General features: G+C 47.4%; 1 protein-coding gene across 1 annotated transcript in view; it reads left to right on the top strand.

Moving 5' to 3' along the window:
• Positions 1 to 17644, top strand: part of LOC142583174 (homeotic protein ultrabithorax-like) — a 116736-nt gene that overhangs the window by 17951 nt on the left and 81141 nt on the right. The window contains exon 2 of the mRNA XM_075693530.1: positions 14819 to 14839. Within this exon, the coding sequence (XP_075549645.1) occupies positions 14819 to 14839 (21 nt within the window). The remainder of the gene's footprint in view (positions 1 to 14818; positions 14840 to 17644) is intronic.

Genomic DNA, 17644 nt, shown 5'->3' with positions numbered 1-17644 from the left:
ATCTATAGGCGTGTGTAGGGAGCTTTCTACGCGTTGTAATTAATTCGCTCTCCGACCGGGGTGCTCCGGGGTCCTTTTAATTTATCGGTGCCCTGATGCAATTAAACTATGCAAGTGGACTACAGCGCTGCCGCGTAATATTGCGGGCCAAGCGGGTATATAGACCAAGCCCTTCATCAGGATGGGCCGAGCCTACAATTTACTGCGTTAATCCGCACACTCCCGTACTTTAATTAGGCGGCTGCCCCGACGGGTGAACGTAAATTGTCAGCGAAGCGTGCATATACAGGTTTTTGGACATCTTCCACCAAGAACGTGCAGCTTGAACTTTGCTTACTTTTTAAGCCTCGGCTTTGATAACGCCACGGCTTGGACCTTTAAAAGCGCTCGCTTGGGATTTAATATCTACGCAGAGCACGTAGTTCAGAGGCCAAGCTGGTCTACTTGCGCTAAGTTTAGATTAAAGGTTGTAATTTTCGGGGCCGTCTGCGCTATATAGCGTCTTATACGCAGTATACGAGGAGGTTCAGGATTTTCTTACGAGTCGCTAAATTCTTACTTTTACTATACGTACAGTTTTGTGGGTAAACTCGTGTTCGCAGTGTTAAGTAGCAGATAAAACATGAAATACGTATCCGAGGGAGCACCCACAAACTTCTTTCTTACTATATACGACTTCACACCGACTAGCCTCGTTCCTTTTCTGCTTTAACGCTTACGAAGAACCTCGTAAGGCATTCAGACCGTATATAATAGAAAAACGAGACCATGTCTGTGCTCCTGCTGGAAAGTATAGACATACTGCTGGCGACACAAAGCTGTTGGACATGTGTGGAGAGCACAGTTTCCGTAAAGATGCTTCGGAGTATTAGACGATTGATGCAGACACTTGCGCCACTCAGTGGTTTATAAATGTGTGTGGCGGTCTTGTGGCATTTAGGAATTATGCTGCGCCAATATAATGGCGTTCACGAGAAGGGACAAATTCGCGGTGTTCTATAAGGGAAGCAAAAGCAGAAAATAGTATATCTCGTTTATGACAGGATTCACAGCATGAGGGGATATGTCACCTCCGTAAGCTGCATAAAGATAGAGATTTGCTTCATATGTTATAGGATTGAAAACTGAATGCGTTAGATCGATGTTTTCTTCTTTCTTTCTTTCATTTTTTTGGGGGGTTGGGGAGGGGGTAAAAGTGTATGCGGTTGCACCCAATCATGTGTGGCGATATCTATATTAGCTTGTGATGCAAGGAAAAAGAAAATAAATTGCATTGAGAGACGCGAAGCGCAAGGTGCGCTTACACAGAAATTTTACTTGTTGAGCCGTGCCGCCTATACATGCGGAGTATTACCCTGGGGAGCATATTACCCTTAGTCGTGTATTGTAACGAACGTGATCGCGTGTATGGTTGTTCTTTCAGCCAGTACCGAATGCTATAAACTGGACTTAAGTGTCTGTTTGCGAAGGTCATTATCATAAACGAAGTTGGTAATTGAATCGACACGCATAAAAATGAGTAAGTAGCTTGAACCGGCGAACGCGCAAATTTGCTGTGAGTGAGAGTTCGAAAGAATAACTTCTGACCTCTCCGCAACAATCGCTCAGTTACGCTGACCTGCCCTCACGGTTAACTGCGCATATTCTGTGCAAAGTGCTCGATGGAGTCGTAGTATGTCACGATGCAACATCCGCGCACATCTCTATATCGCCTGTAAACTGCACTGAAGACGTAAATCGTTTTTACTGCATGCAGAGTTGCGCTACACACCAGGAGTGTCTCCACGTGCCACATTATACAGTCTTCTTTTTCTCTCTCTCTCTCTCTCTCGTTTTCCTTCTCGAAAGGCCTTTGCGAGCGTCACGGTGCGTTATCGCTTCCCGTATGGCAATTATGCCGAAATAATAACAGCAATAAACAAAGCTGCTCCGTGGATACGCGGCAGGCTCATAAAGCCTCGAGCTGCACTTAAAATGGGGTGGGGTGGGGGGTGGGCGACGTAGGATGCAACTTTTGACCGATGCCTCTCTCGTCACAGTGTGCTTATCCGGCAAACGCGCCCACTCGTGTAAGGGGGGGGGGGGCGCGGTGGACCCGTAAACAGCCTACTGGGTGCCGCAGCCGCTGTGTCGCCATAACGCACTTCCCACCGCCTGTGGGGGAGCTCACCCCCGGGCCCGTTCTCCCTTTTCCTGGAGCTGCAACGGCCGCGCGCGCCTGTGTTTAAACGCGACCCCTCCCCCCCCCTACCATTTGGGTTATCTCCTCGACAGCGCATCCGTTGCGCTGTTTCGACCACGAAAATGGCGCCATTTTTGGCAGGGCATATAACACGAGCGGTGCCCGTAGCAAAGACCATGCACTGAGACGCAGTAAAAGCGTTTTCAGCACATTCCTGCTTCGTGACGGAGCTTTTCGCGAGGTCATATATATATATATATATATATATATATATATATATATATATATATATATATATATATATATATATATATAATGTGTGCGTGTGTGTGTTTGTGTATTTGTGTGTGTGTGTGTGTGTGTGTGTGTGTGTGTGTGTGTGTGTGTGTGTGTGTGTGTGTGTGTGTGTGTGTGTGTGTGTGTGTGTGTGTGTGTGTGTGTGTGTGTGTGTGTGTGTGTGTCGCCGTTCCTCTCTTCTGTTTCTCTCTTGCAATCCACGGTTTCCCCATATTCGCAGCGTATAATGCCCACTTTCGAGAGGGAGTTGGTAAAGGCAATAGGGCAAAACAGTGCGTAGGCAGGACGCATACAAAGGTAGACGAACGCTAAGCGCAAGCATGTGCTCGTTATATTGCCGGTTTGGGCTGTTTATATATTTCGAAGGTACAACAGAAACTGAAAGTAAGGAACGCGCGTGGTCGCAAAGGTCTGCGCGACTCCTTTTCATTCGATAAGAGCGACGGATATATGATTGATGCGAAAAGAATATACGTCTCCCCCCCCCCCCTCTCTCTCTCTCTCTCTACGTCTTGAACATCACTTCTCTCACTTTCGTGTCCCGTTTACAAACGCATTGCACCGTCCTGCTCGTAAGTACGTATTTTTGCCGCATTTGTTATATATACGACGGGAATGTGTGTCCGCGTAGTATGCACATTGACGAATCATTACTTCCCCCATCTGATAGTATAAGGTAGCAAACCGGGCTTTCTGTTCTCGTTAACATCCGTGTCTTTCCCATTTCTCTAGTTTGTATATCTCTCTCATTTCACCTACATTATTCGGAACTCTGCGAGATACCAAGTGTGTTACGTAGACAATCATCGCTATTCTTAGTGATTGGAAGAATACTGATGACTCCAGTGCACATCAACTCTTGACTTTCTCTTCTATTAACTTATCCTCTCCTTTCCCCTTCCCACAACGCGGGGTAGCCAACCGGGTTCAGTCCTGGTTAACCTCCTTGCCTTTCTTTTACACTTTTCTCTCTCTTCCTCGAACTATAGGGACGTATTCTCGGTCGATCACTCTCGACGATATTATCGTCTTCGCGTGACGTAGTGCTTAACCAGCCAATCAGCGCGCGCCTGATGGCCGAGGTGATAGTATCGCCGAAAGGGATCGTCCCAGAATAAGTCCCCTGATGACTGAATCATCGTGAGACGCATTCGAGAATCACACGAGCCCTATTCATAAAAGCCTTCGTCCTTGCGGTAGGTACCCCTGGTTGTCTTTTTTTGGCAGTCGCCTTGCGTGTTTAGAAGGCTGATCATATGTGTACGCTGATCGGACATTCCCGACCAACTCCTACTTTAGGGTTTCCTCTTCACACTGCTGGCTGCTGTATACATCAGCTCGTGTAAAGGTTAGATGCTTTTCTTACATCATTGTCGAAGAGCCGGCGAAAGTCGGTGCGCCTTTCTCTCCGCGAGGTCGGAGTCCCGTGATCAATCTCTCCTCGTTCGTCGTAAACGCTGCCCCTCGCCCCCTCTCCCCACCGGTCTTGCACCTCCTCGTCGAGAGGGCGGCGTCAGCTCACTCGACATCATTGCAACCCGTCTCTTCCACGCTCCATCTTCTATCGCGCGTACAGACAAGCTGTTTCGCGTGCGCTCACTGGTCGCGTCTCTCTCTCTCTCTCTCTCTCTCTCTCTCTCTCTCTCTCTCTTATTTTCGTTTGCCCCGTCCCGTCCCCAGCGCAGGGGGCCCGCTCCGACTGCATTCTTCGCTTAATTGGTAAAGCGGCGCGGATAAGAACGAAGCCAGTGACGGATGGTCGTGCGTCCTCCCTGCCTTCGCATTAGATGCGCGCTTCGAGAATGGACCGGCGGTGGGTGGTGGGGTGAGGGGGCCCTCTTACGTTGGGGCGAACCGAGGGAGGCGAGCAGCGATGCTATCGCTCACTCTCTTTCTCTGTGCGGCGCGAATCACGAGGGACCCGGGGCGAACAATGTATTAAAAAACGCGCGTAAATCGCCGAAGCTCGTTGGTTCCTGTCATCCTGGAGGGCTTGCGTACGGGTACGGCCTTTCTCTACGCATTTCCCCCCTCGTTCTTTCCGCCGTGTTCCTCCTATACGCTGGAACGGCCGCCTCCAAGCTCTCAGACATTCTTCACGCTGCGATGACAACCCCTTGCGCGAGCCGTCCCTTAGAGTTTTTTTTTTTTTTAATCTCTCTCCCCCTCTATGTGTGTCCATTATTCTAACCCTCTCTCCATTTCCCATGTATTGGAGTGAACGTGCAGATGAGTTCTGTTTCTTTTTCGTCTGCGCATGTTCACGTTATTAAATGCCGTCTCTCCCCAGCTTGCTGCAACGGGTGCAGCCAGCACTGCGTAGTTATAGTAAGGAACGAGTACGCGCATAATGCGTTTGCCGCGTGCACCGCCGCCTATGCATACAGGCACGCATAGATGACTTGGACCTCCAGCGTTGCCATTTCGTTGTTTGCGTTTCAGCCCCAAACTCTGTATGCTTTATGCGTGTGCGACTGTACTGGCAGCTCTGTGGGTGCCCCCCCCCCCCCCTCCTTGATAAGCGCTTCTGTGAATCGGCGTGGCGGCGTATTCTCCTTTCTCTGGCTCGCTCGCTCGCCTCGCTGTCCACGCTGCTGGCCTGGTGAAGAGGCCGAGTGGGCGAGCGGAAGCCGGGACGTTTTGCCAGACAGTCCACGGGAGAGGAAAGCCTGTACGCGCACGGGGTCGTCTGGACGCGCGAGGCAGGTCGTTACGGCGAGCGATAAGCATCTCAACGGCGGCGTGCTCGTGTTGCGACACCTCGTTATACGGCCTCTCGGCGACGCCGATACGGAATCGACGATCTTTACTTTCGTTTTCTTCTTCTTCTTCTTCTTTTTCTCTTAACAAATCTAGTTTGCTTTCCTTTCCTCGCGCACCACCGCGCTTTTGTATGCGCCGTCGGAAACCCGACGCGACCGCTGCTCGCAGGGGCCGTTTCCGATCGGCTTAAGGCTTTCCGCTCTGTTCCGTTTCGCGTTGTGCAGCGTGAGGTTTGGTCAGATGAAAGATAGCGGAACTTGTTCTGGAGACTCGAGGGCGAATGGAGACTTTCGTAAAGGCTCGAGGGTGAAGTGAGTTAAAATGTTGCTGCTCCTTCGATTGCGTGTTTCACAGTATCTGGTGGCATTTGCAATCATGGGTGTTAACAGTTGCGGAAAATATCGCCGGGATTGGGGGGGGGGGTGAGGGGGGTTCTAAGCAGCACGGTGAATCCCATGTCGCAGAAAATTGGGAAGGGATGTGGCTGACGCGCGGATAAAAGGTACAAGAAAACGAGGAACGCACTGCGTTTGCGAGACTCATTTTCGGTATACCATGTTGCCCAGAGACGGTCGTTAAATTGCTTCAAAGGAAACTCGGCTTCATTACTAGCCGCCGCAATACTTTGTCAATGCCATATTGTTGCTTCTATTGCCTAGGACTTCTTTGTTACAGCTTATGTTGTGAGGTTTATGTGCCTTGCGCAAAGCTCTCCTGAAACGGCACGAAATCGCACGTGAGGAGTAACGTTGCTACTACGGAATTCTCTCTGCAGACCCTATCTTCTGGACGCTGTACTGCATGGGCATTGTAGGAAGGGAAAAGAGCTCCAGCTCGATCACGTTTGAATCGCCCACATTGAAGAACGTGACGAAGCGAGAGGAAAAAGAAACGCGTAGAAGAAAGCGCTTCGGCTTCTCTGCTGACCAGGCATCACGTCGGAGCGGTTTATTTCTCCGATTGGAGCTCGGGCGCGGCGCGCTGAATCGGCAACTTCTCGACGTGTTCGTGCGGAATTAACGCAGAGAAACGGTGCAGTCCAGCCAAACCGCCCGATTGGTGAGCGCGCACAATAAGCAAGCAAGAAAGTGACTTCGCAGGGAGCCCGTGTGAGGACGAGGAGGAAAAGGAGGAGGGTATAGTGCGGTAATGGGGCAAAGCGAGGCGTTTCGCCAGTATATAGCAGCCGCACCGAGTGCGATGTGGGTGACAGGAGGAGGGAAAGCGAATGAGGCGCAGGGCTCAAAACTGCGGCCCATTCCGGCGAGTCTCCCGAAGGAGTCATTTCGGGAAGCCTAAATAGATTTTTTTTCCTCTCCACAATGGTCATCCCGGCGGGCCAAAACGGTCCGGATCGGCAGTGAGCTAGGCCACTCATCATTCCAGAAGAAAACGGGCTCCTGGTTCGAATGCACGCCGCCGATCGAAGTTGCGCGCCCCTATAGATACATAAAGGTTTTTTTCCCGACCGCACGTCCAAGCGGCCATGGACGGCCATAAGGTGGAGGAGGAGAATAGATTTAGAACGAGAGAGAGACAGGGCGAAGCTATATAGAATAGCTCTGGGCGAAGCGACACTCTCGAATCGGGCCTCGCGCTTTTCGTCCAGCTCCCTCATTTTTTTTTTTGCCTGTCCCTCGCTCCCTTTTCGCTCCTTAATTTCCTTCCACTTGGAAGCCCGCACACGGAGAATGTGGCTTCGCTCTCTTAATACTCCGCCGGAGCCTGGGAAGGAGGGTTTGTAGAAGGGAGATCTACAGTTTCCCTCGGCTATAGCGGCGGCCGTTCGTCATTGTTGGTCACAGCTGTCACTGACTTGCGTCGACCGCCCCTACGGCACAGAAGCAGGGCGTAGCGATCCATGCTTCTCTCATTCCCTGAAGCGGCCTCTCCCTCGTTCTCCCGGTGCCGCGTTTCCATCTCCTCCTCGAGCTCTGTTTTCCCAGCCTTAGATTAGCGTGTGCGCCTTCTCCTTTTTATTTCCTCCCGCCTGCCTTTCCAAGCTCCCTTCTTTACAATTTGTTTTTTGGATTTTTCCTCGGGCATCTCTCTAGTTTCTGTTCCGCTTCCCTCGAGACTCACCCCCCCACACCCCTCCCTCCGTGCCGTGTGCAACGAGCGTTGGCGTCCCCTTCCCACCCAACCTTCTTTCGCGCTCGCTCGCGCTTCTTTCTTCTTGGGTCGGTGTTGCGCTCCGGGGCTTGGTAAGAAACAGGGAGAAAATGGGGAACTACGATGCAGGCAGGCGAGTACGGAGACGACGACGACGAAGAAGAGGAAGGAACAGCAAAATCGATAACGCCCACGAACAATAGCGGCACGTACGTGCTTTAAGGGACTTTGCTCGGGCTCGATGGGTGCCGCTGGGAAGCGTGCAGAGAGAGGAAGTGGAAGAGAGTGTTGGATGGCGGAGAGGGGAGGGCGCTCGCAGACGGGAGAACCCAGGGCCCGGCCCTTCTGAATGGCGGACGCCCGGGGGAGAAAGACGCAAGCCGTCGCCTTCCTGCCCGCCCGCCCGCCCTTACAGAATGGGGAGGAAAGAGGGGGTCGGAACGCCAACCATTTTCAGGCTCGAAACAAGCGGCCAATGGGGTAACGTCGTTCGGCGAAATGTTTCCAGACTATGGGCGACGTTAAGATGGCGATGGCGAAATTGCGAGAGTGTAGAAAAAGAAAAGCGTGGAGGCCGGAGGCTTCAGTCGGCGACGTTCGGCACAACAAAGAAACTCTGCCCTGGTTCTATGGCTCTGAGCGGCTGGCGCGACGTAGACACATAGCGCCCTGTGGCTGTATTGGTCCCGGGCCCTGCCCGCTGGGCTTACGCGTACGTCGCGGCGCGCAATGGCAACGAGAAGTTTTTTGTTCGCTTTCGTTCTCACGGTGTGATGAAACCAGCAAACTTTCCCGGAGCTTAAACGTGCGACTCTCTTTATATAGTGTATATACCGTCAACGCCGCGCGCCGGCAAGATCGTTGCCGTAGGGTTCTGCTCGTTTTTGAATGTGTACCGAACGATTCAAGGCAAGCCGCAAGCCGCGATGTTGTGATATTGCGGGCTCGCTTAAACCACCTTTCTCGTTACGCAGTCGCGCGCTTCTTTTGAAACGGTGTTCTAAACATAACCCATGCTCGTGTAAACAGAAGGCAAGATGTGTTCTTCGCACGCTTTCTTCCCGCAAGGGGCAAGAAATGCGGTTTTGTTGAATGTGTCTGCCAGTAATGCTATATACGCCAACTCCAGGACGAATTAGCTATGAGCGACCTGATCCAATACACATATAAGCCTCAGCCATGTGATCAAAGTAGCTATAAGCTTGTGCGTTGGTTGTCATTGTGCGTAGCCATGTCTGTAGCTTCGGTCAACGTTGTGTCGTCTGCTTCTCAAGTCAGTAAAACAATCATGTGTTCCTAAACGTGTGCTACAAACTTCCTAAATCAGCTGGTGCCGCTTCCTATACATCGGTGAAAACGTAATGCGTGCGTAGCAGAATAGGCATAAGAAAAACCAGGTACAAAAGCGCTTTCGTAGAATGTAAAGAAAATTGTGTAACGGGTGTTTAGAATTTACGCCCTTCCGTTACACGATTTAGCGTCTGCATGATTGCTCATATAGTACCTCATAAATATAGGGTGCGCACGTGCAAGAATTCGTGTGCGCTAAAACCAGTCGCCAAACGTCAATATGAGGGGGAAACGTAATAGTGCAAACTAAGGCATTCACATGTCAGAAAACACACAAGTCCGAGCGCTGTCACCCAAACTACAAATATAGTTTCAAAGAAACATTTCATCGGCAAGTATGTATGCATAAGGATACACATTGTCCCGCGTATACGTGTGCATGATGCCTAAGATAGATGTTATTTCTACTCTACGCGGGAGTCCAACTATATAGATTCACAAACAGTTAATTTCAACGCTGCATGTATTAAGACTCGGTCGTGGCTACGTACGAACCTGCTATATATATATATAGCTTCTTTCCTGACGCAATCAAGTTACAGATACCCTCGCGCTAGGCGGACAGCGTTCGACCCGTGCATTTCTGTCTGCCATAAATATGAGCAACGCCTATCCTATGTGCATGCACCTGCGGGGCGTCATTGTACATACGCGATCGCGTATTTTACCGAGCCCGGACTGCGGCCTTGCACGTTTACCGGTGGGCTTTTTGGGCAACGCGAAAGGAAGCAATAGCTCAGCGCCGGAAAGTCTCGTTGTTTCCGCGGTAAGTGGATGCATTTTTCGTCCCATCTGCGCATTGCGGGGATCTGCTGCACATCCATCATGATGCCTCGCGTCCAACAGCGTGCTTATATTGCCTGGCCTGGCCGTCATATCTGCGATAGCGGGTGATTGATTTACCATCGCATTCATTTCGATTCGCGCTCCGCGTGGACTGCGAAGCGATAGCTGGAGAGTTGCGCACTCAACTCGTGAGCTCTTCTTGAGTACGATTTCTTCGCGAATGCGGTAACGTTGGTCTCACGGTCTCACGCCATGTGTGAGCGCGTCCGCATAGCATGTAAGTATACGCCGGAATTTGTTCTAAAAAAAAAAGCTGTTAAAACAGCTGGGTCACCGTATATATGGTGATGTGGGGCCTTATTGTTTCGATGTGTTTGCGGTTTTGGATGTGTTTCAATTCGCTTGTTCGTTTCATTAATACCGACCATGAAATTACTGAGGGTGAGCGTTCACCACGCTTCACCTTGCGCACTGCAACTCTTATATCGGACGGCCGTAAATACACGGACTTTAGGTCTCGTTTGTGGAGCGAACCACAAGTTGAAACATGCGCGTTTCCTTCACTGATGAAAGATTGTTATCTCAAAAAAGACGCCTGCAGTTCTTTCCCCACGCTTTTGATTTCTACAAGGCATGTGGGACAATGAGCTGATGAGTAAGCACTACTTGAGGAACTCGGTATGGTATAAATGATTTATCCTGTTGTATAACAGGACAGCTCATTAGGTTAAGCGTGTGGAAGGCTCCACTTCCAAACACGTCCTCGCGGCATACGAATGTAATTTCTAGTATATCGATTATGGTATCGGCATGCCGTGGACGAATCGTTTTAGCGCTATATAGAAATTTTGTTCTTAAGGTTTTGCGTTAAACCATACCTTCACGTTCCGCACATCACATGTCTCTGCGTAAAATGTTTTGATGACACTACTGCCGTAGAAATCTTTGGCAGAAAGCCATGTTACGGTGAGCGTACGTTACAACATTCTTTGTTGTTCTTACACGCATCTGCACATGTATATCACTGTTCGAAACAACACACACAGCGGAATCGTCCTTCATTCGTATTGCCTGCAGCGCCGCGAGCGCAGAGGGCGACTTTCACGAGATCACTGGTCACAATTGAAAGCAATATTCCATTCTCCAATATTCAATATCGTCATCGTATATCGCGCACTGCACATTATAAAGTGAGACGTTTCATTGGCAGCCCGAAGTTTACGAACCGGGAGGTGCATACGTTTCTTCGTAGAAGCCATAAAATGCAGCCAAGCCCTGCCGCCATTTCACACGCAAAACGGGTCGAGGACTTTCTATAGGGCACTCATACAAACACACACAGACAGAGAGAAACACCAAAGAGCTTCAATGGCCATTAAATGCGTCACCATTTTCCAATACAAGGGCATTAAAATGTTTTAGGCGATCTGCACGCGCCTTCACTCGATTCGCATTCTGCGGCTTCCTTTATTCTACGCTGTAGTTCACGTGTTCGCTCCCTTTCTTCTTTTTTTTTTTTTTGCTTTATAACCTCGAAAGATACGTGCAGGATCGGGAGGCCATAAAGGGCCGTTTTATGGGTTGTTGCGGCTCTATCAAGCCACCCAAGTGTATATACAGGCTCAGCGCGGGGACAGACGAAACCCAATGAGAAACATCGCAACAAGAAAGGTGCGTTCACCCTCGTACACACTACATGTGCTGTGTAACGCTGCCTGCTGGCTCCCGCGTTGCCCTTGAGGCAATAAAGTTTACAACATTGGGATTCGATGGGTTGTTTTTTTCTCGCCTCTTCAAACTCGTCGCGCGTGCAGGTACGGTTATTTGCGGTCTCTAAGGGGTGGCCCGTGGGTCCGGAACGCTGACGTGGCTACGACCATTTCCGCTGTCCTGGTCGCGAATGGCCAATATCGCTTCGTAATGGTCGTCCGAGTGCTATGTACGTGCGGCGCGGGACGCGGCCTTGTCGAGTCTTCGATTTTTCAGAGTTTATTTGTGGAGACGGTTACCTGCGCCGAAGTCGCGCGCGCCTCGTGCGTAAGATTATTTCGTACGAGATTGTGCGCGGTTTAGCGTTTTAATACGGCGCGCCGAAATTTTTAAACTGCACATGCGAATCCTTCTGCTTCCTAAAGTGAAAATGTATACCTCATCTGTCTTGCTTCATACGTGTACTACACGCTTTATAGGCGAATCTACCCCACCATATGAAAATAATCGTGTCCGGATGTCTACTATATATGCTCGTTTCGTAGCATTCAGTGTAGTGTACTTTCAGTGCACATTGTGCGGAAGCGATACGCAACATTTGCCGGTTGCACTTCTTTTCGGAATGGTTTTTCTGCTTTTCTCTCTCTCTCGTGGCTTCCACTGATGTCTTTACGAGATTGTTTCACCGCTAGACGCGGCGAACCTTCTACTCCCGTCAATTGCCTTCCCGTGAGTTATCCAAAGTAGCTTACGCTTGCCTCTGCAGCCTCGCCCTTTCATCCCAAGCACAAGCTCCTATCACTACTATATCGAAATAACGCTGTTTGCGAGAGGCTATTTAGCCTTCCTCGTAGCTCAGTAGCGCGCCGCAACGTCTATAGCTCTCCAGAGCATCGCGCGATACGGGCGATCCGACGCATCTGTGGCGCTGCCGCCGCCACCGCTCCGCAAGGGGTTTATTTTTGAGGGCTACTTAGGCGAGGCTGATAGCTCGGACTTCAAAGTTACCGAGCAGCATCTGGGAGTGGTGTGTTTATTGTCCGCTCAACGGTCTGGGTGAGTCGGCGCACTTGAGGCGCGACTCGCCTTCCGTATATATACAGCGCTGGCGTTCGAGGACCTGGGACACCTCGCGATAGAAAAGAAAAAAAAAACTTGCGTGCACGGCGCCGCTTCTTCGTATGGTTTGTTTGAATATAGCGCCACATCCCCCATGCATCGCCCTCGTGCTTTGTTTTGCCTATTTCTCGCTTCTGCGCCCTTAAATGTTCATGCCGTCATTGGGTAAAGTTAAGTTCGTGGCAAACTGTCGCTCCTTGTTTTCTTTCTAGTTTTATAATGCGTGCTTTTGAGCTACAACACTGACGTGAACTCGGATAATTTGTGAGCAATAGAAGCTGGATCCGCAATAAATTTTTATCGTATATACAACTGTTTTGAGGTTTTCAGACCGCCTTCGCTAACAACGTTCGCTGTCACCTTTACTAACTGCCGGCTCTTATGTATCGATTGATTGATGAACAAACAAATAAGTAAATAAATAAATAAATGATCAACAACCGAGCTAACTAATAAGGTTAATGAACTAAAGCAATTAATGAGTTGCGAGAGCTGCCGTATTGGTAGGTTCCAGATCAATATCGACAACTTAGGTTTGTTTTTAACGTGCACAAGAGGCATGGTACACAAACATTAACCGCCCCCTTGAGAATGCAGCCGCCATGGCTTGGAGTCGAACCCGCGACGTCGCGTCCTCAGCGACAAAGCGCCATAGCCACTAAGCCACCATGGTGGCTAACTGCTGCACCGTCCGAACAGCTTCGTATACATGGGCCAAAACCTTGCATATTCGTTGCTGTCGTCCTTTAAAGGACGACCAGCAACGAATATGTTGCTTAGCTCGAGTTGCATTTTTTTCGTTTCGTTTAAATTAACACGAGGTGAATCATCGGTTGCTTCATACCTGTTCGCTTGCTCTGTACTTAGTTTCTGTGGTTAACCTATCTCCCTTCACATTACCATCATCGTTATCTCTTGGTTGATGTGGGAGTGCATAGCTTATGAACACTGCATCACGAAGGCGTCACTGTGCGGTTCTCACGTGATAGACAACTAAAACCCTCATTTTGTAAATTATGCCAAATGGCTTGTGTGATTTAAAAGTTTTCGGAATGTAATGTATCTCTTGATACAGCAGTAATCCGTGTCTCTTGCTTTTATCTCCATTAACTACGGAGAAATTGCGTATATGAGGTTTGATATGCACCAGTGAGGTTGCTGTGCTTAGGAATTGTTCTTAGTTGGGAGGGAGGGGGAAAAAGGGGCACAGCATGTCATGCGTTGCCCCTTCTCAAACCAACAAGCTAACCAATAAAAAAAGACAATAGACAGACCGACAAACATATAACCAAGAGACTGAACATTTGTTTACTGTCTTTGTTCTTAATGTACGAGTGAACCAACCACTTTCTCATGACAGGATAAATAAAAGAAAAAAAGAGAACAAAGGTAGAAACATTTATAAACCGTGGTTGACTGCACGTTTTATAACGTATACACTTTACAAACGCGACCATGGGTCCAGAGTGAAGGACTGGCTGTCGCGCGTTGGGCGCGTATCATTTTCCCAATTGAGGTAGTCGACGATAGTTCTATAATGTATACCGCTCGTTCTGCACTCGCAAATGCTGGACAACGACATCGCTATACAGTTTGTGAGGATAAAGTGGACAATTTAGCGTTGAAAGCATTGACGTGCAAAGTTCTGTATGCAAGAGACACTGCTGTGAACCAGCGTTTGCAACATATACAGCTGTAAATGCACGTACACTGTAAAATAATCTACACCCTAAAAAGTGGAAAAGGGTGTAAATGTGTCTATAACTCACACCCTTAGGGTGTCCGTTATATAGATAACACCCTGACGGTGTGAATTATAGACACATTGACACCCTATTTCGCTTCTTAGGGTGTAAATTATTTTACAGTGTAGCTGTAAGCATGCATCGTATTTCGGCAAATAATATTACGTCATGATTGCGTTCAGTAATAATGCGCTCATGTGCGCCAGTGTTTTTCTTGAGAAATGTAAAAAACTATGAACGGCTGTGAGATGCGGAGTGCGATTTATGTGTCGGTGAACAGTGCTCAGCTATTCTTGCTTGAAGAGATGGGCATGAACGAGCCAAGTTAAGAAGCTTTACTGAATAATTCCGCGATTTCATGGTTGCACGCAAGAATATATTGTCAAAATCAATAACTATTATTTGTACTGGCTGCCGAAGGACAGAAAATGCCTTTAATGTATTGTTAATCGTGTAAAAATCATTTTCCCGACTTTCTATGTGCTCTCGGTGTCGCAATAGTACCGCTTATCCCTCTTACTACATTCGGAAAAAGACGTGTTGTGTGTGCAGTTACGCTGCTTTTACTTTTTCGGCGTTAGCTTAGAACGCAGGTTATACGTCTGTTGCACCTCTTGCACGTAAATTCTTCATAAGCATCTGTAAGCCCAAATTGGAATGATAAGAATTGAATATCAGTGCTGCTAAATGTCTATTGTGTATGTATGGGATTATAGCGAAATGGTGACCTAACTTTCTCTTTCTTCCGTTTCAGGGCTGAACAGCTACATCGCACGTGAGTACACTGTCCACTGCATCCAAAACTTATCACCGTGGTTTTGTTATCAATGTACTCCTTAAAATAAGCGCTGTATCTGGAGCGCCGAAGTAAACCTTCGAAAACACCGAAATTTGAAGCTAATAGCAAGGCAGAAACAGCCTCAAATATTGCTTCTGGATACTGGACGTCGTTGGAGTGTTCACGTGGATTCTATTGTGTCACAAATAGGAATCAACAGCTAAACTTACTCCTGAGCATCAACAGATACAAGTTACAATGCGTAGAGTGATTAATGGTCAAGATGCGTGTGAAATTAACTGTCTGCATGTTTCAACGTCAACTTAAATATTGCACATAGGATTACTGTTACGTGAAGTAATAAGGAAGTTAGCGCATCGTGGTCGCAAGTAATAAACTGTGTATTGATTCCTCTTTCTCAATGTGCACTTTTTGAGCTAACTGTTTCTTTCAGGAGTATGTTATGCCATTTTTTTTACGAATTTATGGTCCACGCCATGGATCCCTGACGAACTTTATCGAAGACAATTATCTATGTGCATATATAATATATAAGATACATAATCCGTTTCATGCCGCATGACAAACTGCTGAAGTTGAAGAGAAAGAAAAATGGGAGGGGGGGGGAGGGGTTCTAGTCTTACGCTCAAGCGGGCCAAGAAAATCTATGCGTTCGATGATGATAGCTATAGGGGCTTGTTGGTACGGCATATCTTCTTTTGTTGTAGCGCAAGCTGAACAAGGACAACAAAATAATCTATGTATTAATTTCCTGAAAAGTTATAGAAACACAAGTACACAAGAGTGCATAATTGATTAAACAACTATCGTTTCCTTGCGTTTCTCGAAAACTCCAAGTGTATCTCAGAAAGACGCACTTGGCTCTTGAGGCCCTTTGCAGACATTAGCGGCATTTTGTTAGCGTTAGAGTTAAAATAAATAAGTGCATAGCGCTATACTTCGAATATCAGCATCATCTTCCGTTCGCGCAACAGTGTTTCAAGCAACGCAAGTTTCTTCTTGTATGCATGTAGCTAGCTCTTCTTTTACAGGTAATATTCTTCAAAAGAAGTCGTAAATCACAGTATAAAACGCTAATATTGAAACACTGCTGAAATAAGCACTGCACGCTGAAACAAAGTTGATCTAATTGGTGCCGTTGAAAAAACATTTAAACGTGTTCAAATTGTGTTTTGAGTAAGCGCCACTGTATTTAACCGCCATTTAACAAATGTCAACTCTATCTCATTTACTTCAGTAAGACTCTTCACATATGTAAGTTTCTGTCGGTTCAACATGCTCCAAATTAGCTACTGCGCTTAGATGGACGCTCTCCGAACGATGGACGTGGTGTTGAAATGTTATAGTGTGATGAATAGAAATTATGACTTCACTTAAAGTGAACAGCATATTCACTTTTATGTCTACTTAAATCAGAGACCCAGGTGTCTTAGCCCACAAATTACTAAGAGGCCTGACATTCTTCTTTTGTTTAACGTTCTTTCTTTTGTTTTCCTTTTTCTTGCGGATTTACAAGTTAATGAGTATCGTTACAGTTTGGTGTCTCGTATTTATGCGAAGTACGTGTGAACATAGTCTCGCCTTCTTATGAATGACATGTTTATTCTAAAGAGAAGAAAAAGAAAGCTTATGGGTTAAAATATTTGAGCACTTTCAAGAGAGTCATTTTACAACATTTGTTCTTTTTGCTGATGAACATATGAACATACGCACAGCAAAACGGATAGGAGGTGTTAATATACGCAAAAGCCGGATTCATCAAGCCTTTTTTTATCATGCTCGCATTGGTTTTGCTGTTACACCAACGCACTAACTTAACGAAATAGCGAGGTCGCGCTAAAATGCTTTACAGGGCGATAAAGAAATTCTAAAATCCTTCCATCATTTCATTGGTACTATAATACTGGCATCGTATTCATTTTTATTATTTCACTGCTACTACAACATTCGTAACATATTACGACAGGCATTTTAGTTTAGAGAACTCTACAGTCACTCTATTAAGGTACAAACTCCATGCGATGAAAGGAGTTCGAGTGACCTTTCTGAAGTATTTGATCATCGATATCACCCGTCCTCCACAGAAGAAAGTAAAAGAAAAATAAGATAAGGCTCGCGTTATCGTTTGATCTTCCCCATACGTTACGTGCACGCATAGTAAGGTATGCAAGGAGTAAGCCTATGTGGTTAAAAAATTTTGCTCAAGTTGACCGTGCTGCGATAGATATTTTGTTGCATTATCGCTGTTGAAAATTTCTAGGACGTTGCTGTAAATTTGTGCTGAGGCTGCGAAGGGCAACAAACTAGATTTAAGAACCTTTTATGGGCTGGTGGTGCAGATGTGTAAAGCAGGATTTACTATTCCTATGGAAAAATAGTGCACACTTTTTGCTTCTCAAGCCATTTCTGCTCTAAAGTGTGGAACTCAGGACCTTATAAACTCTGCAAGTGCACACTGTAGAATACAAGTCAGTTAAATCATCAGTTTACGCACAGTTTCGAAAAAAATACAGCGCTTACATTGTTGCCGCGCGTGCATGGCTGCTTGTGGGTTTGCTTTTAAGTTCGGCTTGGTTGAGCGTACCGTATTCACATCGCATTTATTACGAAAGTTCGAGATGTCCTTATCGATAATGACCGTTTAAAAGCTGCCAAGCATAAATGTTTAAATGTAGGCTACGTGTTGTAACGTCTGTAATAAAGACAAAGATGCGCTGAGTAGCGTGTTACTCCAGTGAAAGCAGAGCGTACTTACACGCTCGAGTACTGCGTCCGTGGCAC

This window comes from Dermacentor variabilis, chromosome 5, assembly GCF_050947875.1.
Source record: "Dermacentor variabilis isolate Ectoservices chromosome 5, ASM5094787v1, whole genome shotgun sequence".
In the NCBI taxonomy this organism is placed as follows: Eukaryota; Metazoa; Arthropoda; class Arachnida; order Ixodida; family Ixodidae; genus Dermacentor; species Dermacentor variabilis.
Note: the sequence above shows the minus strand (reverse complement) of the source record. Positions and strands in the feature narration are given on the sequence as shown.